Source organism: Aspergillus niger, assembly GCF_000002855.4.
Source record: "Aspergillus niger supercontig An11".
In the NCBI taxonomy this organism is placed as follows: Eukaryota; Fungi; Ascomycota; class Eurotiomycetes; order Eurotiales; family Aspergillaceae; genus Aspergillus; species Aspergillus niger.
The window spans coordinates 2,564,292-2,582,806 of NT_166526.1; the positions used below are offsets into that span (position 1 = coordinate 2,564,292).

An 18,515-nucleotide genomic window follows, 5' to 3' on the forward strand; every position below is an offset into this window, starting at 1 on the left:
CCCGACGTCATCGGTGTGTCCGGCATGTCTCCGGAGACCCGTCGCCTGTATAAGCTGCTGACCGAGGTCGTGGAGCGGCAAGACCTCCGCGGCGCTCTTTACACCGATGACCGCGATGACGAGGTCAGCGACCGTTTGGAGGTGGTGATTGTCAACGACGAGGTTGCCCGACTCTACCAGCACAGCGAGCGTGCGAAGAAGGACCACCCTAGCTTCGCCCCCTTGACGCATTACTGTGTGGCCTTGGCCAAGTACCTGCAGAGTCCGCTGAAGGAATACGCGTCCCTGGGCCGGGACATCGTGTCCATCCAATTCAAGCCGGGCCAGCAGCTTGTCTCTCAGGATCTGTTGCTGAAGCAGCTGGAGACCGCGTTGGTGGACATGGTGAACCTGGTGGGTGTGGACATTAATGAAGCCGTCACGGATTCGGCGACAGCCAATCTCCTGCCTTACGTCTGTGGTCTGGGACCCCGAAAGGCGGCACACCTGCTCAAGATTGTGAACATGAACGGCGGCGTGGTCAACAACCGGGCGGAGCTGCTGGGTGTGAACGCCCAGTATCCGGCCATGGGTGTGAAGGTGTGGAACAACTGCGCCAGCTTCTTGTACATCGACTTTGAGAACGCCGATCCGGACGCAGACCCGCTGGACAACACGCGTGTGCACCCCGAAGACTACGATATTGCGCGCAAGATGGCGGCCGATGCGCTGGAACTCGACGAAGAGGATATCAAGGCGGAGACGGACGAGAATGGACCGGGGGCAATTGTGCGCAAATTGTTCCGCGAGGAGGCACAAGATCGGGTGAACGACTTGATTCTGGAGGAGTACGCCGAGCAACTGGAGAAGAACCTGAACCAGCGCAAGCGAGCGACATTGGAGACGATCCGGGCGGAGCTGCAACAGCCGTACGAGGAACTACGGAAGCAATTCGTCTTCCTCAGCACGGATGACATTTTCACCATGCTCACTGGTGAGACGGCAGAGACGTTGTCGGAGGGCATGGTGGTGCCCATCTCCATCAAGCGGATCACGGACGATCACATTGACGGCAAGCTGGACTGTGGAATCGACGCCCTGGTGCCCGAGTCGGAGCTGACCGACCGGTATGATATCCCCGTGCGGGCGCTGTATCAAATCCACCAGACGCTGCCGGCCAAGGTGCTCTTCCTGAACCGCAAGAACTTCCTGTGCAATGTCTCGCTGCGGGAGGAGCAGGTCAGCCGGCCGGTTCTACGGACGCCGGACCGACTGCAAGGGGAGTGGGACGACCGGCAGGAGGCGCAGGACCGGGAAGCGCAGCAGGAGAAGACCCAGAGCGGCGGACGGACGATGCGGGTGATCAAGCACCCGCTGTTCCGGCCGTTCAACTCGACGCAGGCAGAGGAATTCTTGGGGTCGCAGAGCCGGGGAGATGTGGTGATTCGCCCGTCGTCCAAGGGACCGGACCATCTGGCGGTAACGTGGAAGGTGTCCGACGGCATCTTCCAGCATATCGATGTGCTGGAGCTGGACAAGGAGAACGAATTCTCCGTGGGACGGACACTGAAGGTGGGCGGACGCTACACGTACAGTGATTTGGACGATTTGATCTTCAACCACGTCAAGGCGATGACCAAGAAGGTGGATGAGATGATGTTGCATGAGAAGTACCAGGACGGCAACAAGGACGCCACCTGTAAGTCCATCTTTCCTTCGTCTTCTTCTTTGTTCTTTGCGACTGGTCATATTGTAAATGATCACTAACCTTTTCTCTTTTGCTAGACTCCTGGTTGGAAACATACACCAAGGCCAACCCCCGGCGGTCGGCCTACGCCTTCTGCATCGATCCCAAACATGCGGGCTACTTCTTCCTGTGCTTCAAGGCAGGTGAGAAGGCGCCGCTGCACAGCTGGCCGGTGAAGGTGATCCCTCAAGGATATGAGCTGCAGCGCAACCCATATCCGGACATGCGGGCCCTGTGCAATGGCTTCAAGCTGTTGTTCACCAACATGCAGGCCGGCAAGAGGCGGTGATGGTGATGGTTTCTTTTCCTTCTTCTTTCATTCTGTATACTGTGTGTAATATTCCTCGGGACGTTTATCTCTTTTTTTTGATTGCTGGATGAGGTCGGGATTCTTGGTCTTTTTCTCCTGTGTATTTTCTTGTCTTCTATTCTTCCTCTATCTCTCTCTCTCTCTTGTTCCATCATAAGGCAGAGTGAAGAATTAGCATCCGCGTAGCATCTCCTGGTTGCGGGTTCGAAATGATTAATTGTTGGGGACTGAAGGGGGATTAAACAATGGAATTGATTGCATTGCATTGGGATCAACTGTTACTATTCAACTATGAATTCAATATCCTTAAGTAGATATCTCAAGTATTGATTGCCCCTGACGCATTCTTTTCCCGTGAAACTCCGAGGAAAATCCAGAAAACGAGAGAATAAAAGGGTCAAGGGACACTGGATGGATCCACCAGGAACCAGATTATCCCCAGCCGGAGATGGACTAAAGACTTACTATTGATCTCAGTCTTTGGTCTTTCATGTGAAGCGGGCACAAGCTGCTCATCCCCTGCAAAAGCACATTGTTTGGTTGTTCCTCGGCCGGGCTGGAGAGGAGAGAGTTGTGAGTGTGTTTAGTGTTCGGCTTCTCCGCATCTCTCATTCTCCTTCTCCTTGTCCTTCTTCCTCTACTTCTACTACTTCAACAACAACAACAACTACTACTACTACTTCTTACCGTCATCCCCTCCTCCTCCACCTCCTCCACCGCCCCTCCTTTACTTTAAATTACCGCATCTGTCGTCACTCTTTGATCCTTCTTCCCACAGTCCCTCCTTGGCCCGTGTCTCCTTATCCGATCGTTCCCGCAATCCAACGTGAGCCGGGCTGCTGCATGACTGGTAAGATCTGCTTCTGCTTCTGCTGCTGCTGCTGCTCTGCCTCGTGGCTGACGTACAGCTGAGCCTCAGCCTGATCCATCATTCCCTCCTTTTTGTTTCAGCTTTTCAGCTCCCTTCGCCAATCCCCCGACTCTTAAAAGATCCCATTGCCCGCCTGGCTTCGTTCCTCGTTCTTCTCAATTGCTCCCCCCCTCGTCGTCATCTTTCCCGTTCCTCCACATAAACAAGTGCCTTTCGCGCAACCATGGCGGCCATGGAGGAGCTGGAGATCCACAGCAAGGTATGTTGACAATGAAGCAAGGGGGTGGAGGGGATGGATACATGACACGCCGGATTAATGATTGAATGATGGCATTGGACTAACTTCTGCCCTCTGTTGCCCCTCTCTACAGTCCTACTTTGTCCGCTGGGTATCGGTCAAGCCCGCCCACACCATCTCCTGGAGTATCCAACCGCACAAGAAGTCCATCAACTTTGGCATCTTCAAACATCCCGGCCATTCGGCCGTTCTGGGCTCCAACACCAACTTACCAGCCACCGATTCCCCCAATGCCGATTCCAACGAGAACCTGCCAGCGACCGCTAGCGCTGCGGCCTCGCGACCCAATGCCTCCGTCATTGAGAAGCTGACAGGAATTGGCCTCAAGCAGATCCAATGGATCGGCAAATGCGAGGCTGAACGCATCTTCCGCGGTACCTACGACGTACCCGCCAATGAAGGCGGGAATTACGCCCTGGTCTTTGACAATACCTTCTCCAAGCAACTCTCCAAAACCGTCACTCTCGCCCTGCTCACCTACCCAACCGCCCTCCCACCGCAGTCGGTCCCCGTCCCTCATGCCTCCAGCCATCCCATACGCTCCGATACCGCTGAATCCGGAAAGACCCTGGCTGGCCGCCGACGGGGCAACAGCGTCGCTCAGCCGCCGCCTCTCGCCAGCGACCCGGACTCTCTCAATACCTATACGGGCGTGCTTCAGAAGCGACGGCGGAAGCGCCATCAGGGCTGGGCGCGTCGCTTCTTCTCCCTCGACTACACCTCGTCGACCTTGTCTTACTACCACGATCGCAACTCTGCCGCGCTTCGCGGGTCCATCCCCTTGTCGCTAGCCGCGGTTGCGTGCAACGAGAAGTCGCGCGAGATTTCCATCGACTCCGGCACCGAAGTCTGGCACCTTCGCGCCAACAATGACCAGGAATTCATCGCTTGGAAGCGGGCGCTGGAGCGGGCCTCCGCCCCGTCTTCCAAGACTCCTGCCACCGCTACCGACGACACCACCCTGCCGTCCGAACCCCTGTTACGCGTGCCCTCCCAACGTGTCGTCCCGAACGCCGTTGAGGAACGGGAATGGGAACGAGTCGAGAGCCTCGTGAGCAAGGTATCCGGGTCGCGCGATGCTGTCCGGCGCCTGGCCAAGGACACCGATCCCAAGTACCTGGGCGGCAATGTCGCGGAGAAACCGTGCGGTCGCTCGCCCAGCCCGCATCGCACGCCCACGGATCTGAATGGAGACGAGTCTGGGGACGCCAAACGCCCGTTCTGGAAGCGCAAGAATAGTACGGCCACGCAGCCCGGCGTCAAGCGCACCACCACCATGGCCTCCATGTCTTCGCAGCTGGCCGTTCCGGGCGCTTTTGAGACTGCGTCTCTGGCGGGCGATCGCAAGCCCAGCAGCATCGCCAGCCCCCCGGATCCCATGGAGGAGGTCCATGAACATCTCATGGCCGTGTTGCGTGACCTGGACCAGGTCGTCAGCGAGTTCTCAACCCTCATCTCCGAAAGCAAGCAGCGACGACACCCTCCGGGCGCGACCGTGCAGGTGCGGCGCAGCTTCGAGTCCGACGTGTCCCAGGAATTTTTCGATGCAGATGACGGCAATGCGCTTCTCACAATCAAGGGCGACAGCGAGGACGAGGCAGCGGCCGACAACGCCTCCGACCACACCGTATGGGACTCGAAACCCAAGGCAGAAGAAGAACCTATGGCCGACGATGCTCCCTCTGACAGTGAGGATGAGGCTGACGAGACGCCTGCTGGACACGATCAATTCTCGCCGCTCTTCCCCGGCCGACCCAAAACGCTCACGCCGCTCCCACTCAGTCCCGTGAAGCGTCGTGCCAACATCACGGCGCCGACGGTCATGCCGCCCAGTCTGATTGGCTTCCTCCGTAAGAACGTTGGCAAGGACCTGTCGCAAATCTCCATGCCCGTTTCCTCCAACGAGCCCCTGTCGCTGCTCCAGCGCGCCGCCGAAGTTCTGGAGTACTCCACTCTGCTCGACCGCGCCGCCAGCGCCTCCGACCCCGTTGAACGCCTCATGTACGTGACCGCATTTGCCCTTTCTCCCATCTCCAGCAACCGGATCCGTGAGCGCGCCATTCGCAAACCGTTCAACCCCATGCTCGGCGAGACCTACGAGCTCGTCCGTGAAGACCTTGGCTTCCGGTTTATCGCCGAGAAGGTTTCGCATCGCCCTGTCCAGCTTGCCTACCAAGCCGACAGCAAAGACTGGAGCCTCACGCAATCCCCCATGCCGACGCAGAAATTCTGGGGTAAATCCGCCGAAATTATCACCGAAGGCAAGATGCGCCTGACCCTCCACACCACCGGCGAACATTTCAGCTGGTCCCAGGCCACCTCGTTCCTACGCAACATCATCGCCGGCGAGAAATACGTCGAACCCGTCGGCGAAATGGTCGTGATGAACGAAACCACCGGCCACCGCTCCCTCACCACCTTCAAAGCCGGCGGCATGTTCTCCGGCCGCAGCGAAGAAGTCACCACCAAATCCACGGACCCCTCCGGCCGTGACCTGCCCCTCGGTCTCACCGGCACCTGGACCTCCTCCCTCGACCTCACTAAGAACGGCAACCCTTCGGGAACCATCTGGAGTGCCGGACCCCTGGTCCCCAACGCGCCCAAACACTACGGTCTCACAGCCTTCGCGGCGACCTTGAACGAGGTCACCTCTATCGAGGACGGCAAACTCCCCGTCACCGACTCACGACTCCGTCCGGACCAGCGCGCCCTCGAAGACGGCGACGTCGACCAAGCCGAAGCAGTCAAGGTCCAGTTGGAAGAAGGCCAACGCGCGCGTCGTCGCGAGATGGAAGCCGCAGGCGAGTCCTGGACACCGCGATGGTTCACACCCGTAGATGACGCATCGGGAGATGCATCCGTGTGGCGACTGAAGTCTGGGAAGGATGGATACTGGGAGGAACGGAGTAAGGCCGCCTGGACGGGCGTGGTGCCGGTTTTTACGAAGTAATCTGCTAGGGTCTTTATATTGCGGGATTTATCTCATATGGGGTGGGATTATTACTAGACAGGTATTAGTTAGGTATAGCGGGAGTGTGTTGGTGAGTGGTATACTATAGAGGATAGGGAAGGAGGGAGGTAGTGGATTTCTACTCAACTTATTACACTCTCGGTGTACATTTATCAATTTATGATTTATCCACTCACTGTCTCATTCAAAGCATGAAGTAAAATAAGCTCAATTACTATTATTCTAATTCAGATGTTTACTTATGAGATGTGGTTCGAGTATTGAAATCGGGTGTTACTATTGATGACGGTATGGATTGAGATCATACAGAGATAGTAGTGTATGTAATGTGTAACATAGTCAAGACTTATATATACACTACTTATATTGAAAGAGCATATAGAAATAACTGAAAAATTTCCCTTACATAGTTATTGTCAAGTATGTATGGATGTATGTATGCTTTTGTTCGTTTCTAATCACACTGCTAGCAGCGGCGAGTGTGTGTTCTAGAAACGGGAATCGAAGACAACTGCACAAAGATAGGAAAACATCAAAACAACCGCTGCCATAAATCTAACGCAACAGGGAATCAAACTCAAAAACCAGTAAAACGAACGATGAACTCATCACATGTCTAGTCTTCGTCCGAGGCCTCGTGGACCGCCCACCGACGACTATCCCGATGTTTGGCCGTGCGCTTGGCATACCCTCGGTCCGACGGCGTGTCCATGCGCATGATCACCGGAAGGCTTTCCAGCACGGCGCGGTTGCCTTGATAGTAGTGCGCTGCGAAGCCGCCCTGCAGGGTGCGTCGAAGCGAGCTCAGCCGCGTCCATTTCCACCAGCGATCGATGTTCATCACGCCCTGTCGGCCAATCTTGACCGTCAGCTTGCTGCCGTAGTGGCGGTTGGTGTCCTGGTCGATAGCGGTGTTGTACATGGGTCCCCGACGGGGATTCTCCACCGTCGTAAGGATGGAGGCGAAGTTGCTGTGTAGACTCTTCTTATCGCGTTTGCTGATCCGTTTGCTGTGGACTTTGGCCAGCGAATGGAGTTGCTGCTCGAGCTCGTGCGTGTTGTGGTAGGCGTTGTAGCGCTTGATCAACTTGGGGCCGTTGCCGCGACCTCCGGACAAGAAGGTTTCCTCTTCCGATTCTTCCTCCTCGTCCTCGTCGTCCTCATCGTCCTCCTGTGGAGTATAGCTCTTCTCGTACAAGAGCGCAATGTTCTCGCCGGCAGCAATCTGGACCGCAGAATCGCCACTGTTCAGCTGGTCCATGAAGATCTGCACGGCATCCTCGCTTTCGCCTTCAAGATCGTCGATATAGGTCGCAAGCACGCCCCATTCTTGCAGAGCAGCAACGACGCTGGCTGCGTCGTCCCCAGCACCGATCGACTGCCCGTCCGAGGCAGCAATGTCCAAGAAAAACGTCATCTGGTCGAGAATCCCATCTTCGCTAGCGCCTGCATGGATGGTGCAGACGCCCAGACAGTGGATCGCTGCTGCCTTGACCGTGTTAGAGGTTGAATCTCGCACGGTGCGAGTCAACAAGGGCTCGACATGTTCGTAGATGGTATTATCGTAGGCTGAAATGGCGAGGAGCTCGACAGCACGGAGCGCCAGAGTGGTTTCGCGCACACTGGTCTCGAACTTGATACTGCGGTTGAATGCCGCTACCAAGTCCAGAACGCGACCGCGAATTTGTTCCTCGACATAGTGATATTTGGCTAGTCGGCAAAACGCAGCGTAAGCCTCTTCGCGACTCAAATTGCTGCTGCGTTTGCGGTCCAGAATATCTTCGATGACGTCCCCAAGCTCCTCAACCCAGTCATGGTTGTCCAGATCGGGGTTATCGGTTAGATCGTCCAACGAGCCAATGCTGGGTCGTGAAACACGCATTAGTAACGGAGCACACAGAGGGAACGGACGACGATGACATCATTCCGTGTTTGGGGGGAAACCAAAGAGAAAAATAAATTGGAGGGGGAGAAAGCAGTGATCATGGAATGCTCACCTCATGGCCGTGTCATCGCTTAGACTGTCAAGGTCTTCCTCGTCTGAGGCATGTCGACTTTGATTCTGAGAGGAATGGCGGGAATTCTGGGTAGAGTTGGCGCGCGAAGTACGTCGAGAGCCTTCGCGGGAAGCAGCTTTGCGAGAGATGGTTTTGCCACTCTCCAATACTTGACGGCGCAGGTCTGGCATGATGGATACGCCCAATGTCGACCAGCTGAGAGGTGATTGCAAAGAGGAGATTGCTAAGTGCAGGAAGAATTTTCACGGGGGAGAATGCGGGATAATGTATCCGAGAATTTACTATGAATAAGCCAGAGGGAAACCGGAATGTAGAAACAAGTATAACTTGTAGAAGCAAGGCAACACCAAGTGCAACCGGCACAACCCGGGCGGCTATACTGAGGGTATGGTAAACGTGATGGTAGACAGTAGAAAGAGTGATTCTGAGACGAAGGACATGGTAAGGCTGGAACAGAACAAGGGTGTTGATGGAAATCCCCAATGGGTCGATGAAGAGTATTGGGTTGAAGGTAAGAAGAAAGAAAGAGTGAAAGAAACAAGAATAACATCAGAATGTATTTGTGCGGCAGCCAACTGGTCACGCCCCCTCCTCCTGATCAACGCCACCCTCGCTCGGATCCCCGAGTTGTTTTGTGTTACTCTTCTGCTTGGTTGGTTACTCTTAGTTTCTTATCTTCTGATCTACTTTACTTGCATACCTCTCCTGTTATTCTGCTGATGATGTCTCATTTGGATCTGCCAATAATCAGCCTTGTTATCGCCACGTGATGCGGGGTCTTGCTTATCAGCCCCAAAAAGGCAAAAGTTGAAGGCATCACAAGATGGAGGACAACAGAAGAAGATGCTAATTTATTAGCTGTTCCAATGGAACTCTACGTAGTACACACCATTGCTGAGGCAGGAATGTTTGTCCATTGCCGGGGTATCTATTCTCACGAGAATTACTATCGAAAGGTTCGAAAATGCCATCCAAACCTATAGTTGTTGTAGCACCAAATCTAGAATTCGGCGAGCCTTGTCGCCCTCCAGATATTCTCGTCCCTCCTTGCCCCGATCTTCATCATCTTCCTCATCGCCCACTTCTAGATCCACCTGTAAGCTGGCTTCATAGGCTCCCATCACCGTCTCCTCGTCCACCCGGACTCCTCCGTTGACAAGCACCCGAATGCACTGCGCCAACCGGGCGATCTCCCGACGCGTCTGTGGCGGAATATCATCGTTCTGACTCGAGTAGATGGAGCTCGACACCATCTCCTCCATGCGCGTGATTGACACGTTTTCCGTCGTCGACGATGCAGCAGCCGCTCCGTCGGCGTGCTTCGAAATCCAAATGTACCCATTAACTCCCAAAATCACATCTACATCCCCACCCCCATTGGCTGTATTGATCGTCCAGACCTGTCTGCGCGACCGAACCACTCCACCAGCACCCGCTGCACCTCCGGCTCCCGCGCCCGTAGCACTCGCCCCAGAAGTACCTTTGACTGACGAGCTAGACGCACCACTGCCACCTGTCCCCGTCACCGCAAGGAACACGCCGTTCCTCAATTTACCATACTTCAGCGACCGGGTGTGCAACGATGCGCCTCCGTCGGAATGTACCGTCTGGACTTCAGCAACGACGAGGTCACCCTCGCTGAAGAAGGTTCGGATTTGTAGTTCATCGGCGCTCGTTCGTCGACGCAGGATACCACCGGGCAAGTTGATAGCGGAGAGAGGAAGCTGTGCGAGAAGGGGAGCAGCGACGTCAACCTTCCATCGCCGAGACTGCACCTCGACAATACGCCCCACCACCAGGTCACCGATCTCAGGCGTATAACGAGCCCGAAGGGGCTGGACGGAGAGCAATTTGTTGGTCTTCTGAACTGTACCGGCGACGGTAGCAATGATGGAGGTAGATAGTGGGTTAGTGTATGTGCCGTGTCCTCTGCGGTCAAGTGTCAATCAATTGCGCGTTGAGCTAATATAGCAGTTGGGCCAAACCAACCTCATCCATTGCGGGTCATCTGTTACGATCTCACCCGGTGTGAGGACTCCTGCGCCAATATTTGTTCCTTCCACTAAGCGAGGACGCTTGTTAGGTCTTGTGGCATCTCCCGCTGCGAGATCTACTCCTCCATCTGAATCCACGGACATGGCATCGTCCTCCGAGTCGGAGTAGGGAACGTCGACATCCTCCACAACCGGAGGGAGAATAGTAATGGCCATAATGTAGAGGTCTGTTTGCCGCTCTGGGGAATATTAGTGGCCGAGCAGTCGATTCTATTGCGTCCCGATTGAGGGCGTTTGGTGAAAATCGGAGTATTGGAGCTGCAGTCGGACAAGACTTTCGGCATGCCAAGCAAACCAGGCAAACCGCTGGTGGAGACGCACGTGAAGCCGCATTCCCAATCCGGGAGAAGAGCAACACTAACTTAGTAGCATTGTTATACTCCTACTAGTCTGTTTTGTATATTTATTGGGTATGATATGACCGCTTTCACCTATGATTCACGACTTCTAGCTATCGTGTTCAAGTAACTATTGTTGAAGCATATCAAAGCATAATGGCAGCATAGGCGGGAGTGAGTGGTGACGCCGCCGCTCCGACACATAGTACAGCAAGGAAGCAGATAAATACGTGAATATAGGAAATTTATAAGTGCAAATTGGAGAAAGCCATTTAGGAAACACCTTCAAAGTGTAGCATGCTTGTCCGCTCCCGTATTGGAAAGACATCACTATCCGCCGTGGTCTGATAGGAATTGCAAACATGAATGGCAAAAAAAGATAGAAAGAGTGTGAAAGGAAAGTCTGTATTGATACACAAGGAAAAGATCCGGTATTATCGATGGCCAATCTTAGGCACCGACGCCCGAAGACCGCTTCGACGGCCGTTTGGGGGTCGCATTTTCCTCATCCTTCTTCTTCCGGTTTGAGCGACTGCTACCGCCCTTGGGTCGATATCCGGTATCTTCATCGCGCTTGCGCTTGCCTCTCGTACCTCCAGAGGTTGACGCAGTTTCCAGGATACTGTCATCATCATACACATCCTCCTCTTTGCGTGATTGAGCCGGCGCCCTCTTAGAAGTGCGTAGATTGGAGGGTCGAGAGCCGGACTTTTCCGAGGCGTTCTCGTTATCCTGCAAGAATATTTGGGGTTGGTTCTGGCGCAACCAATTGTGTACAGAGACATGGCTCCGAAGAGCGGCCTCTCTCTCGCGTTCCGCTAGTGATGGCTTCTTAGGAACGCACTCGAGCTGCTCCAGAGCCTCGTCGTCGCCCAGTTTAGCATCTAGAGCCAGGCAGTATTCGGTCTCATATTCGGGAGTAAGAAATCCAAGTTCTTGCGCGGGATTCCAGTCGTCGGGATTGTCTGGCTGCAAAGGCGCAGAATGGGGGAATGTCGACAGAGTGCTGTACTGCATACGCGGTGCAAAAGCCTGACCGCGCTTAACATCATCCTCCACCTCACGATAAGCATCGCTGGACAAACGTCCAGCAGCCAGTCTGGCCTTGGCTTCTTGTAGAACAGAGCTCGCTACGACAGGGTCATTGTACGATTTCGGAATGTCTCGCTCGGGTGGTGGTAAGAAGGATTCATCTTCCGGCGCGCTCAGATCGTACCGCATACTTGGAGACACATGGAGACTATCGTTGAACTCTAGCAGGACTTCTAGGAGCTGACTGTGGGTTGATCAATTGTAAGCGACCGAGAAGTCATAGACGTTGGGCGCGCAACATACTCATTCTGTGCCTGAATCCTCTTGGACAGATCCTCGATACGCAACCCTTCGCGGATGAGGGACTCGCTCTCTCGCATCTGAAGCTCAAACTTGACCTTAAGCTTCGCAAACTTCTTCCTGGATGGTAGATCGGTCGAATTAGCAACGCGCCGCCCCAGGCTTTCAGGGGATCACTCACTTGAATGATCGGTAGGACTGCTTCGTAGGGGCGCCCCCGGGGGCATCCGGTAAACTTTCAGTCACGGAATGAGTATCATCAATGGTATGCGACATCGTGACAAACGAGCAAAGTAAACGACGAGAAACCTGGATGGCGCTTCAAGTTGCAGAGTCGTGAACGGGTGAAAGGGGCGGACAGAAGCGAAGGCTGAGTGAGGCTCGAGATGGCCGTGTTTGGGCCGGTCACGTTTAAGCGGTCCGCCGATCTGGAGGATCTGGTGTTGAGGCGGAGAGTTTCTGCCCGCCGTAAAAAAAAGTTTCCCTCCGCTATCAGTGATTGCCGCTGAGACTTCTCTTCCAAGTGAAGGTTCTCTTTCCCTCCCATTGGCTTTATTCCTCTATCTCTGTGAAGTATAGTTTTTATTCTTTATTCCTTCGCGTACTACACCATGGCTGGCGTAGGTGAGGAAAACCACAAGAAGCGCAAGCTTCCAGATGTCCCCGAGATCGAGATTGACGTTTCTGCCCCCGAGCCTCCCTCAAAGAAGGCGTTGCGAAAGCTCAAGAAGAAGGCTGCAGAAGGCCCCTCGGATACCACTACAGAGAAGAAAACAGAGGAGACCCCTGTAGACAATGACAAAGCTGCCACTCAGAAGCGCTCCGATTTTGGTATCTGGATCGGAAACCTGCCATTCTTCGCGACGAAAGATGACGTGCGCAAGTTCTTTACGACCAACTGCTCCTTTACAGATACGACCATCACGAGAATTCACATGCCCAAGTCTGGTGATAAGCATGGAAAAGCCCAGAACAAAGGATTCGCTTACGTCGATTTCTCCACGCAGAAGGCCTGCCAGGAGGCAATGGGCCTCAGTGAACAGCTTCTCACCGGACGTCGTGTGCTCATCAAAGATGCAAAGAACTTCTCTGGTAGGCCAGAGAAGCCTCAAGGAGAGGGTCAGAACGCCAATTCGGGGGCAGCATCTGGAAATCCCCCGTCAAAGCGGATATTTGTCGGCAACCTCGGCTTCGACGCTACGAAGGAGCTCATCGAAGAGCACTTCTCCCAATGTGGGACTATCGCAAACGTACATGTGGCAACATTCCAAGACTCCGGCAAATGCAAGGGTTATGCTTGGGTAGTGTTTGAGGATCTTGCAGCAGCCGAAGCAGCGGTGAAGGGCTACTTGCTGGTTAAGGAGGATGATGAAGAGGATGAAGAGTCCGACACCGAAAGCCGCAAAAAGTCCAAGAAGCCGCGACAGAAGAGAGTGTGGGTGAACAACCTGCTCGGTAGGCGGATGCGCATGGAATTTGCCGAAGATGCCACGACGCGCTATAAGAAGCGATTCGGTAAGGACGGCGAAGGCAAGAAGAACAATACCTCAGACATCAGCGAGGTTGAGCCTGCAGAGAACAACTCGGCGGGTGAGCAGTCTCGCCAGTCGCGACCGGGCAAGGCTAGGCAAGGAAAGCCGGATTATACCAGATACGATCAAGATACTGTTCAGAAGCTCAGTGGAGCCATTGTTGAAGCTCAAGGAAAGAAGATCACCTTTGATTAAGGAGGGTTCGCGCGCCTTGAACAACCTGTGCGCATTTCGGAAGAACAGACGAAGCCATCGCCCATACAGAACCAAACCAGATCTCCTTACTGGGTGCAAAGTCGGAGCCCCCCAATGCCCGGCTCTGTAATCTTGTTGATGTGAGATCGTTGTCATAGTGAGTTGTGACATGAGTTGTTCCATCCTTGCATGGACTTCATGCCCCGTCGGTCGAGGATCAAGACGGCCGTGGACGGCGCTATAGAAGCATTGAGGATTCAAGTCCTCAGTACCTTGATACCCAACCGAATTCTTTGTATACAATATATGTATGCCATGAAGCATTATTGTAACCAACGATCTGATTAGCCATTTCCTCCAGTCCGCATTGTAAGCCCTGGCGCCGCGTATCACATAAGGCCCCGACGTGGGTAGCATAGACCGGTCAGTTACTGCTAGTAGAACTCTGCGATGTACTGGTACATGAACCATGTCCCTGCCTATTGCGCCAAAATGGGTACAGGTACACTAAGGCCGATGCTGCCAGGCGGCTTAGTCAGGGTAAACAGAACGAGGCAACGTGAGTGGACGGACAGAGTTAACGGGCGTCAATGGTAGTAATGCTCAGGATGTCGACATACCCTGACCTTGACTGGGAACCGGGAGTCTGTTTGGTTGAAAAGTATAATGTCGGAGGGTGACCATGTTTGCTGAAAATCAAGTGTCATATGGAGTTCTCAAAAGCAAAATGGAGGAGCTCTGATGGACGATCAGCTGGCGTTAACAACTAAAAGTAGATAAACCGCAGTTCTAGAATCCCTGAAGTGGTTTGGGGAGGACGCTAACCGGATTGAGGCGGTTGACATCGAAAGAGCATGTCATGGCTCATGCTCAAAACCACCAAATCTCCCCAGTTCGTCCATCCGTTCAACACTCCCTGCCCTCAGTCCTGAGGTGCACCCTCTTGCTCTGGTCCTCGTGCTTTTCTCTCTATTCTTCTACCTTTGTCTATTCGGTTCTCGGGAACGTGTTGCTTGCGAGCTTCTTCCTATCTAGACCTACTAGCTACCTTACTTCTCTACCCATCCTCTGTCTTGCAACCCGCCGCTCTCGCCGCTACTGGTCGGTGCACTTTGACGCCCTTTCCCACCACCCCGATCCACCCCAGCTTACCTCGATTCCGACCTTTACCGTGACCTTCTGCTTCTTAATTTCATTCCTTTTTCCATGGCTCCACGACGACACAATATCGGTGCTAGTCGCCGCCGAAGAAGAGACGAAGAGGGCGAAGATGAGGGCTCACTAGATGGAGAATTGGAGGACGACTCCCTAAGCGAAGGGTCCATTATCAGCCATCCCGACGAGGAGGATGCCGATGGCGAGGGCAGTGATGAGAGTGATGACGAGGCGTCTGTGACCCGGGATGCGGGCAATACTCACCTTCCCCACCTCAACGGTCGTACGCCCGCAGGAAGCCAGAAGCTCGGGCGCCGCCATTCTACCTCGCCCGGGAAACGCCACACGGGAACGGTCATGTCAGATACAGAAGCGATGATGAACGGGATGAGTCTGTCGGACAAGACGACTGGGGTGGCCGAAATCCACTTTGATGATCTGAAGGGGGAGCTTGGCCAACAGACTGGGAGAACTCCGTCGGCGCCTCCGGCAGAGCCAAAACAAGACAGCCTGACGGAGAGGAGGCGTCGTGACAATGAGAAGTATACAAAGGAAAAGGAAGAGAACCCAGCGTTCGTCCCCACCCGAGGAAGCTTCTTCCTTCACGACAAACGTTCGACCGATAATGCGGCCAACGGTCACAAACCATTTGCCAAGTCCAAGTCGAGACCATACGGTCTCATCGTGGACGGCAATGTGCGCAAGTACGCTTGAACCAACCCTCTAGCTCTTTCACTGGTGAAGCAATCCGAACATCCACGCTAACAGCTTGCAGGAACCAGGTCAAATCAGATGCCAGTGAAAACAAGTGGACGCACGATCTGCATGATACTGTTGCTGGAGATGATGCACCCGTCTCGAAAGTGCCTGCGGTGCCTGCGACTGTCCCAACCTATCCCCCGAAGCCAGTCCCTACAGCTCCTCGATCATCCCCGCCCAATAGGTCGTTCTCGAGTACTACAATGATAGGGAACGTACCTGTCGTGGTCTATTTACCGGGCATGGCTCAGCCTATCTCATACCCTAATGTTCCAAAGAAGCAACACACCCGTTTACCACAACACCGTCCTCCTCTGCGCCGCGATAAGCCCGTCCGAATCTCGCTTCCCGGGCAGCCTGCGCGATATATCTTCCCCGCGACAGAGCGATCTTTCATCTTCATCCCGCGGGCGCTCCGGCCTAATCAACAGGCCTTCCGTGGGCGTCGGAGCGGATTCTTCCCAGGACGTCGGCCTAGTATCTATGCAGGTTCCACATACACTCCAAGCGTTAGCATCAGTAGGAGGTCGTCTTTCGGCAAGGCGCCCTCCCAAGAAGGATACCACTCGCCGGCCGCCTCGGTCCTCTCCAGGCAGACGATCGTGGCCACAGACAACGGTAAGCCCGTTGTCCGTTTACCTCCACCTCCAAGACCAACAGCCGGACTACCACCCCCACCACCCGGCCCTCCATCAGCAGTTCCTCCTCTTCAACCACAGCCTCAACCTCCAGTGTTCCGGGAGAGCCGTCCGGCGCCCATCCCGATGCACCAACCTCGTCCCCAAAAGGCCGTCTCTGTTGCCGACATTGAGACCCCAGCAAGCTTTCCATTCAATCCTCCTCAGCCGCAGCAGGAGCAGCCATTCCATCATCAGGTCCCAATGCCTGGAACTGGGCCCGTCTATGGCTCAGATGCGCCCGGCTATGCTGCTTCGGCTCACTCGTCGGTGACACCCTTATCCCACATACCCGAGCGTGCAATCCATGCCCAACCCTTCCAGCCATACGGCTATCAACAGCCACAAGCATTCTATCCCAATTCTTACCCACCTGGCGCCATGTACTATTCTGTCACCGGGACCGAGTTCCCCCCGTACAATGCAGCAGTGGGGCCCGGCACCTCTGTGCCTCCCTTCCCCCCGGGGCAGCAGGTGCCGTATATGGTGCCCGGTGCGCACACGTCGGGTGAGCAACCGGCTCAACCGGGCACAGTGGCACACGAAGCAGGTGGTACGGTGTATTTCTACGATGCTAACCAGATGTATCAAAACCCCTCCTATGGGATGCCGAATGCGCCCGGGGCCGGCGGTGTCATGGGCATGGGCGGCATGATGACGCCCCCTGGTACAACGTACTACTATCCTCAGTCTCAAGGCAGTGTCTACTACGGCTCTCAGTGAACCGAGGCCTGTGGGTATAGCCTGGCCTAAGCTATGACTTTCTCTCTGCCTTTTTCTTCGGTTTCAAAAATTCAATTTCTTCAGTGTTTATTCTTATTTTTTTATTTTTTATTTTTTGATGCTATGTTTACTTCCCCCCTTCCGCCTTGGTCTAACGCCTTATCTTTCCCTATTAGTCCGCCTTTGTTTCAGTTTCATACTCATTATTGTTTTTCTTCAATTTTTCGCCTTCGCTTCGTGTTCACTTTGTTCGCCGTTTTCTTCTTTTTCTTTTTTCTTGTTTGCCTCATGGAAAAGCGGCAAATTTGTTGTTGATCCCAATATGACGACCTCCCATTGCCTCATAGCCTGTGCCTTTCCTTTCTTGTTGAGGTCTAGTGTCGCCGGGGCATCGTGCTCTCCTAGTTCCGTCTCTGATTGTGGTTAGATAAGGATTCTATGCATTACTAGCGATCGTCTTGCTGTGCTGTTCTATTTTTACCCCTGTTTCTTCTCATCACTTTTTTTTTTCTTTCTGCCTACGTATTCCGTTTCATGTTTTCTTTTTCTTGTTTCTTTCGTTGCCGCTTTTTCTTGCTTTCTTTTTTTTTTTTTTTTTTTTTTTTTTTTCCCTAGTCTGCTTGGCTGCCGTCGCTTCCCTGCTATGCCGTTTAGCTTATGCCTGCCGAAGTCTTCCGCGATGTACGGATACCATCTTCTTCGATATACTCATGACGTTGAAAGGCAGTGAGTGGGCTCTGAGCCGGGAGGGGAAAGGGCCAGGACAGAGGGTGCGGTGATGTACCTACGCACCCTGTCGGCGGCGCCAGGGTCGCTCTTCCGGTGGGCAGTCCACGCGAATACCCGTACGAAGTCTCTGACCACGCTTGTCTCCATCTTGGTTTCCATGAACGTAATGCGGTGTGCCTCCTCTTCCACCTCCCCTCTCCCCCTGTCTGTGATGAGCCATGCGCGTGTGTATGTGTGTGTGTGAGTGTATGCGTGTGTTTCACTGCGCTCGTTTTGAGATTAGTTGATTGACACGGAGGAGGAGGCCGAGTTGTATGTGGGGTGGCGTCCTCTTGTCTACAAAAGCAATAAAAAACACGATCCCAAAAATAGTTGCAGTCGAGCTGTGTTGTCCTAAGCACCGGTCAAACCAAAGTAGACAGATAAGACTAGACTAGACCTCCAGTTGGGAACCGAAGGGGCCGGTGATGGGCCTGGAAGGTTGCGAAGGTGTGACGTGACGTCAGGCAGCACGTCAAGGAGCGTTAATTCCTCGGGCTACAAAAGTAGGAGGCCTGGAGAAGAAGCCGTAATAGCCGATCCTTCGTAGGGGGGAAAAATGATCCAGAAGTAAATTTTGGAGTGGGAAGGAGGGTGTGAATGGATGGATAGATGATTAACGGCCCAGACGTAAGCACCCTGATCAGCAAGCAGCATCTGAGGCTGTGGGGAAAAGGATTGTGGTGTCGGTGGCATGAGGGGAACATCCATGTCGTGATGAAATCATGGCGCCTGTGCTTTAGGAGGGTTGGTGACGAGGTGGGAAGGGAAGGGCAGGGAAAGAAGGG

General features: G+C 54.0%; 7 protein-coding genes across 7 annotated transcripts; 4 read left to right on the forward strand and 3 right to left on the reverse strand.

Annotated features, from left to right (window-relative positions):
• An11g10710 (uncharacterized protein) lies at window positions 1–2,015 on the forward strand (the record flags this gene model as incomplete). Its single annotated transcript, XM_001394991.3, has 2 exons — window positions 1–1,678; window positions 1,765–2,015. Coding segments are annotated over 2 exons (1,929 nt in total), but the record flags the coding sequence as incomplete, so codon positions are not given.
• Window positions 2,016–3,130: 1,115 nt separating this feature from the next.
• An11g10720 (uncharacterized protein) lies at window positions 3,131–6,155 on the forward strand (the record flags this gene model as incomplete). The annotated part of the gene is made up of 2 exons (XM_001394992.1): window positions 3,131–3,166; window positions 3,279–6,155. 2 exons carry the CDS (start codon window positions 3,131–3,133, stop codon window positions 6,153–6,155), a joined length of 2,913 nt encoding a protein of 970 aa, XP_001395029.1.
• A 637-nt stretch (window positions 6,156–6,792) lies between these two features.
• Window positions 6,793–8,364, reverse strand: An11g10730 (uncharacterized protein; the record flags this gene model as incomplete). The annotated part of the gene is made up of 2 exons (XM_001394993.3): window positions 6,793–8,038; window positions 8,174–8,364. The coding sequence occupies 2 exons, from the start codon at window positions 8,362–8,364 to the stop codon at window positions 6,793–6,795; spliced, it is 1,437 nt and encodes a 478-aa protein (XP_001395030.1).
• An 807-nt stretch (window positions 8,365–9,171) lies between these two features.
• An11g10740 (uncharacterized protein) lies at window positions 9,172–10,404 on the reverse strand (the record flags this gene model as incomplete). Its single annotated transcript, XM_059750569.1, has 3 exons — window positions 9,172–9,575; window positions 9,675–10,123; window positions 10,184–10,404. 3 exons carry the CDS (start codon window positions 10,402–10,404, stop codon window positions 9,172–9,174), a joined length of 1,074 nt encoding a protein of 357 aa, XP_059601692.1.
• A 632-nt stretch (window positions 10,405–11,036) lies between these two features.
• An11g10750 (hypothetical protein) lies at window positions 11,037–12,194 on the reverse strand (the record flags this gene model as incomplete). The annotated part of the gene is made up of 3 exons (XM_001394995.3): window positions 11,037–11,862; window positions 11,922–12,038; window positions 12,100–12,194. 3 exons carry the CDS (start codon window positions 12,192–12,194, stop codon window positions 11,037–11,039), a joined length of 1,038 nt encoding a protein of 345 aa, XP_001395032.1.
• A 335-nt stretch (window positions 12,195–12,529) lies between these two features.
• On the forward strand, window positions 12,530–13,645 carry An11g10760 (uncharacterized protein; the record flags this gene model as incomplete). Its single annotated transcript, XM_001394996.1, has 1 exon — window positions 12,530–13,645. The coding sequence occupies one exon, from the start codon at window positions 12,530–12,532 to the stop codon at window positions 13,643–13,645; it is 1,116 nt and encodes a 371-aa protein (XP_001395033.1).
• Window positions 13,646–14,851: 1,206 nt separating this feature from the next.
• On the forward strand, window positions 14,852–16,959 carry An11g10770 (uncharacterized protein; the record flags this gene model as incomplete). Its single annotated transcript, XM_059750570.1, has 2 exons — window positions 14,852–15,504; window positions 15,528–16,959. 2 exons carry the CDS (start codon window positions 14,852–14,854, stop codon window positions 16,957–16,959), a joined length of 2,085 nt encoding a protein of 694 aa, XP_059601693.1.
• Window positions 16,960–18,515: the final 1,556 nt, after the last annotated feature.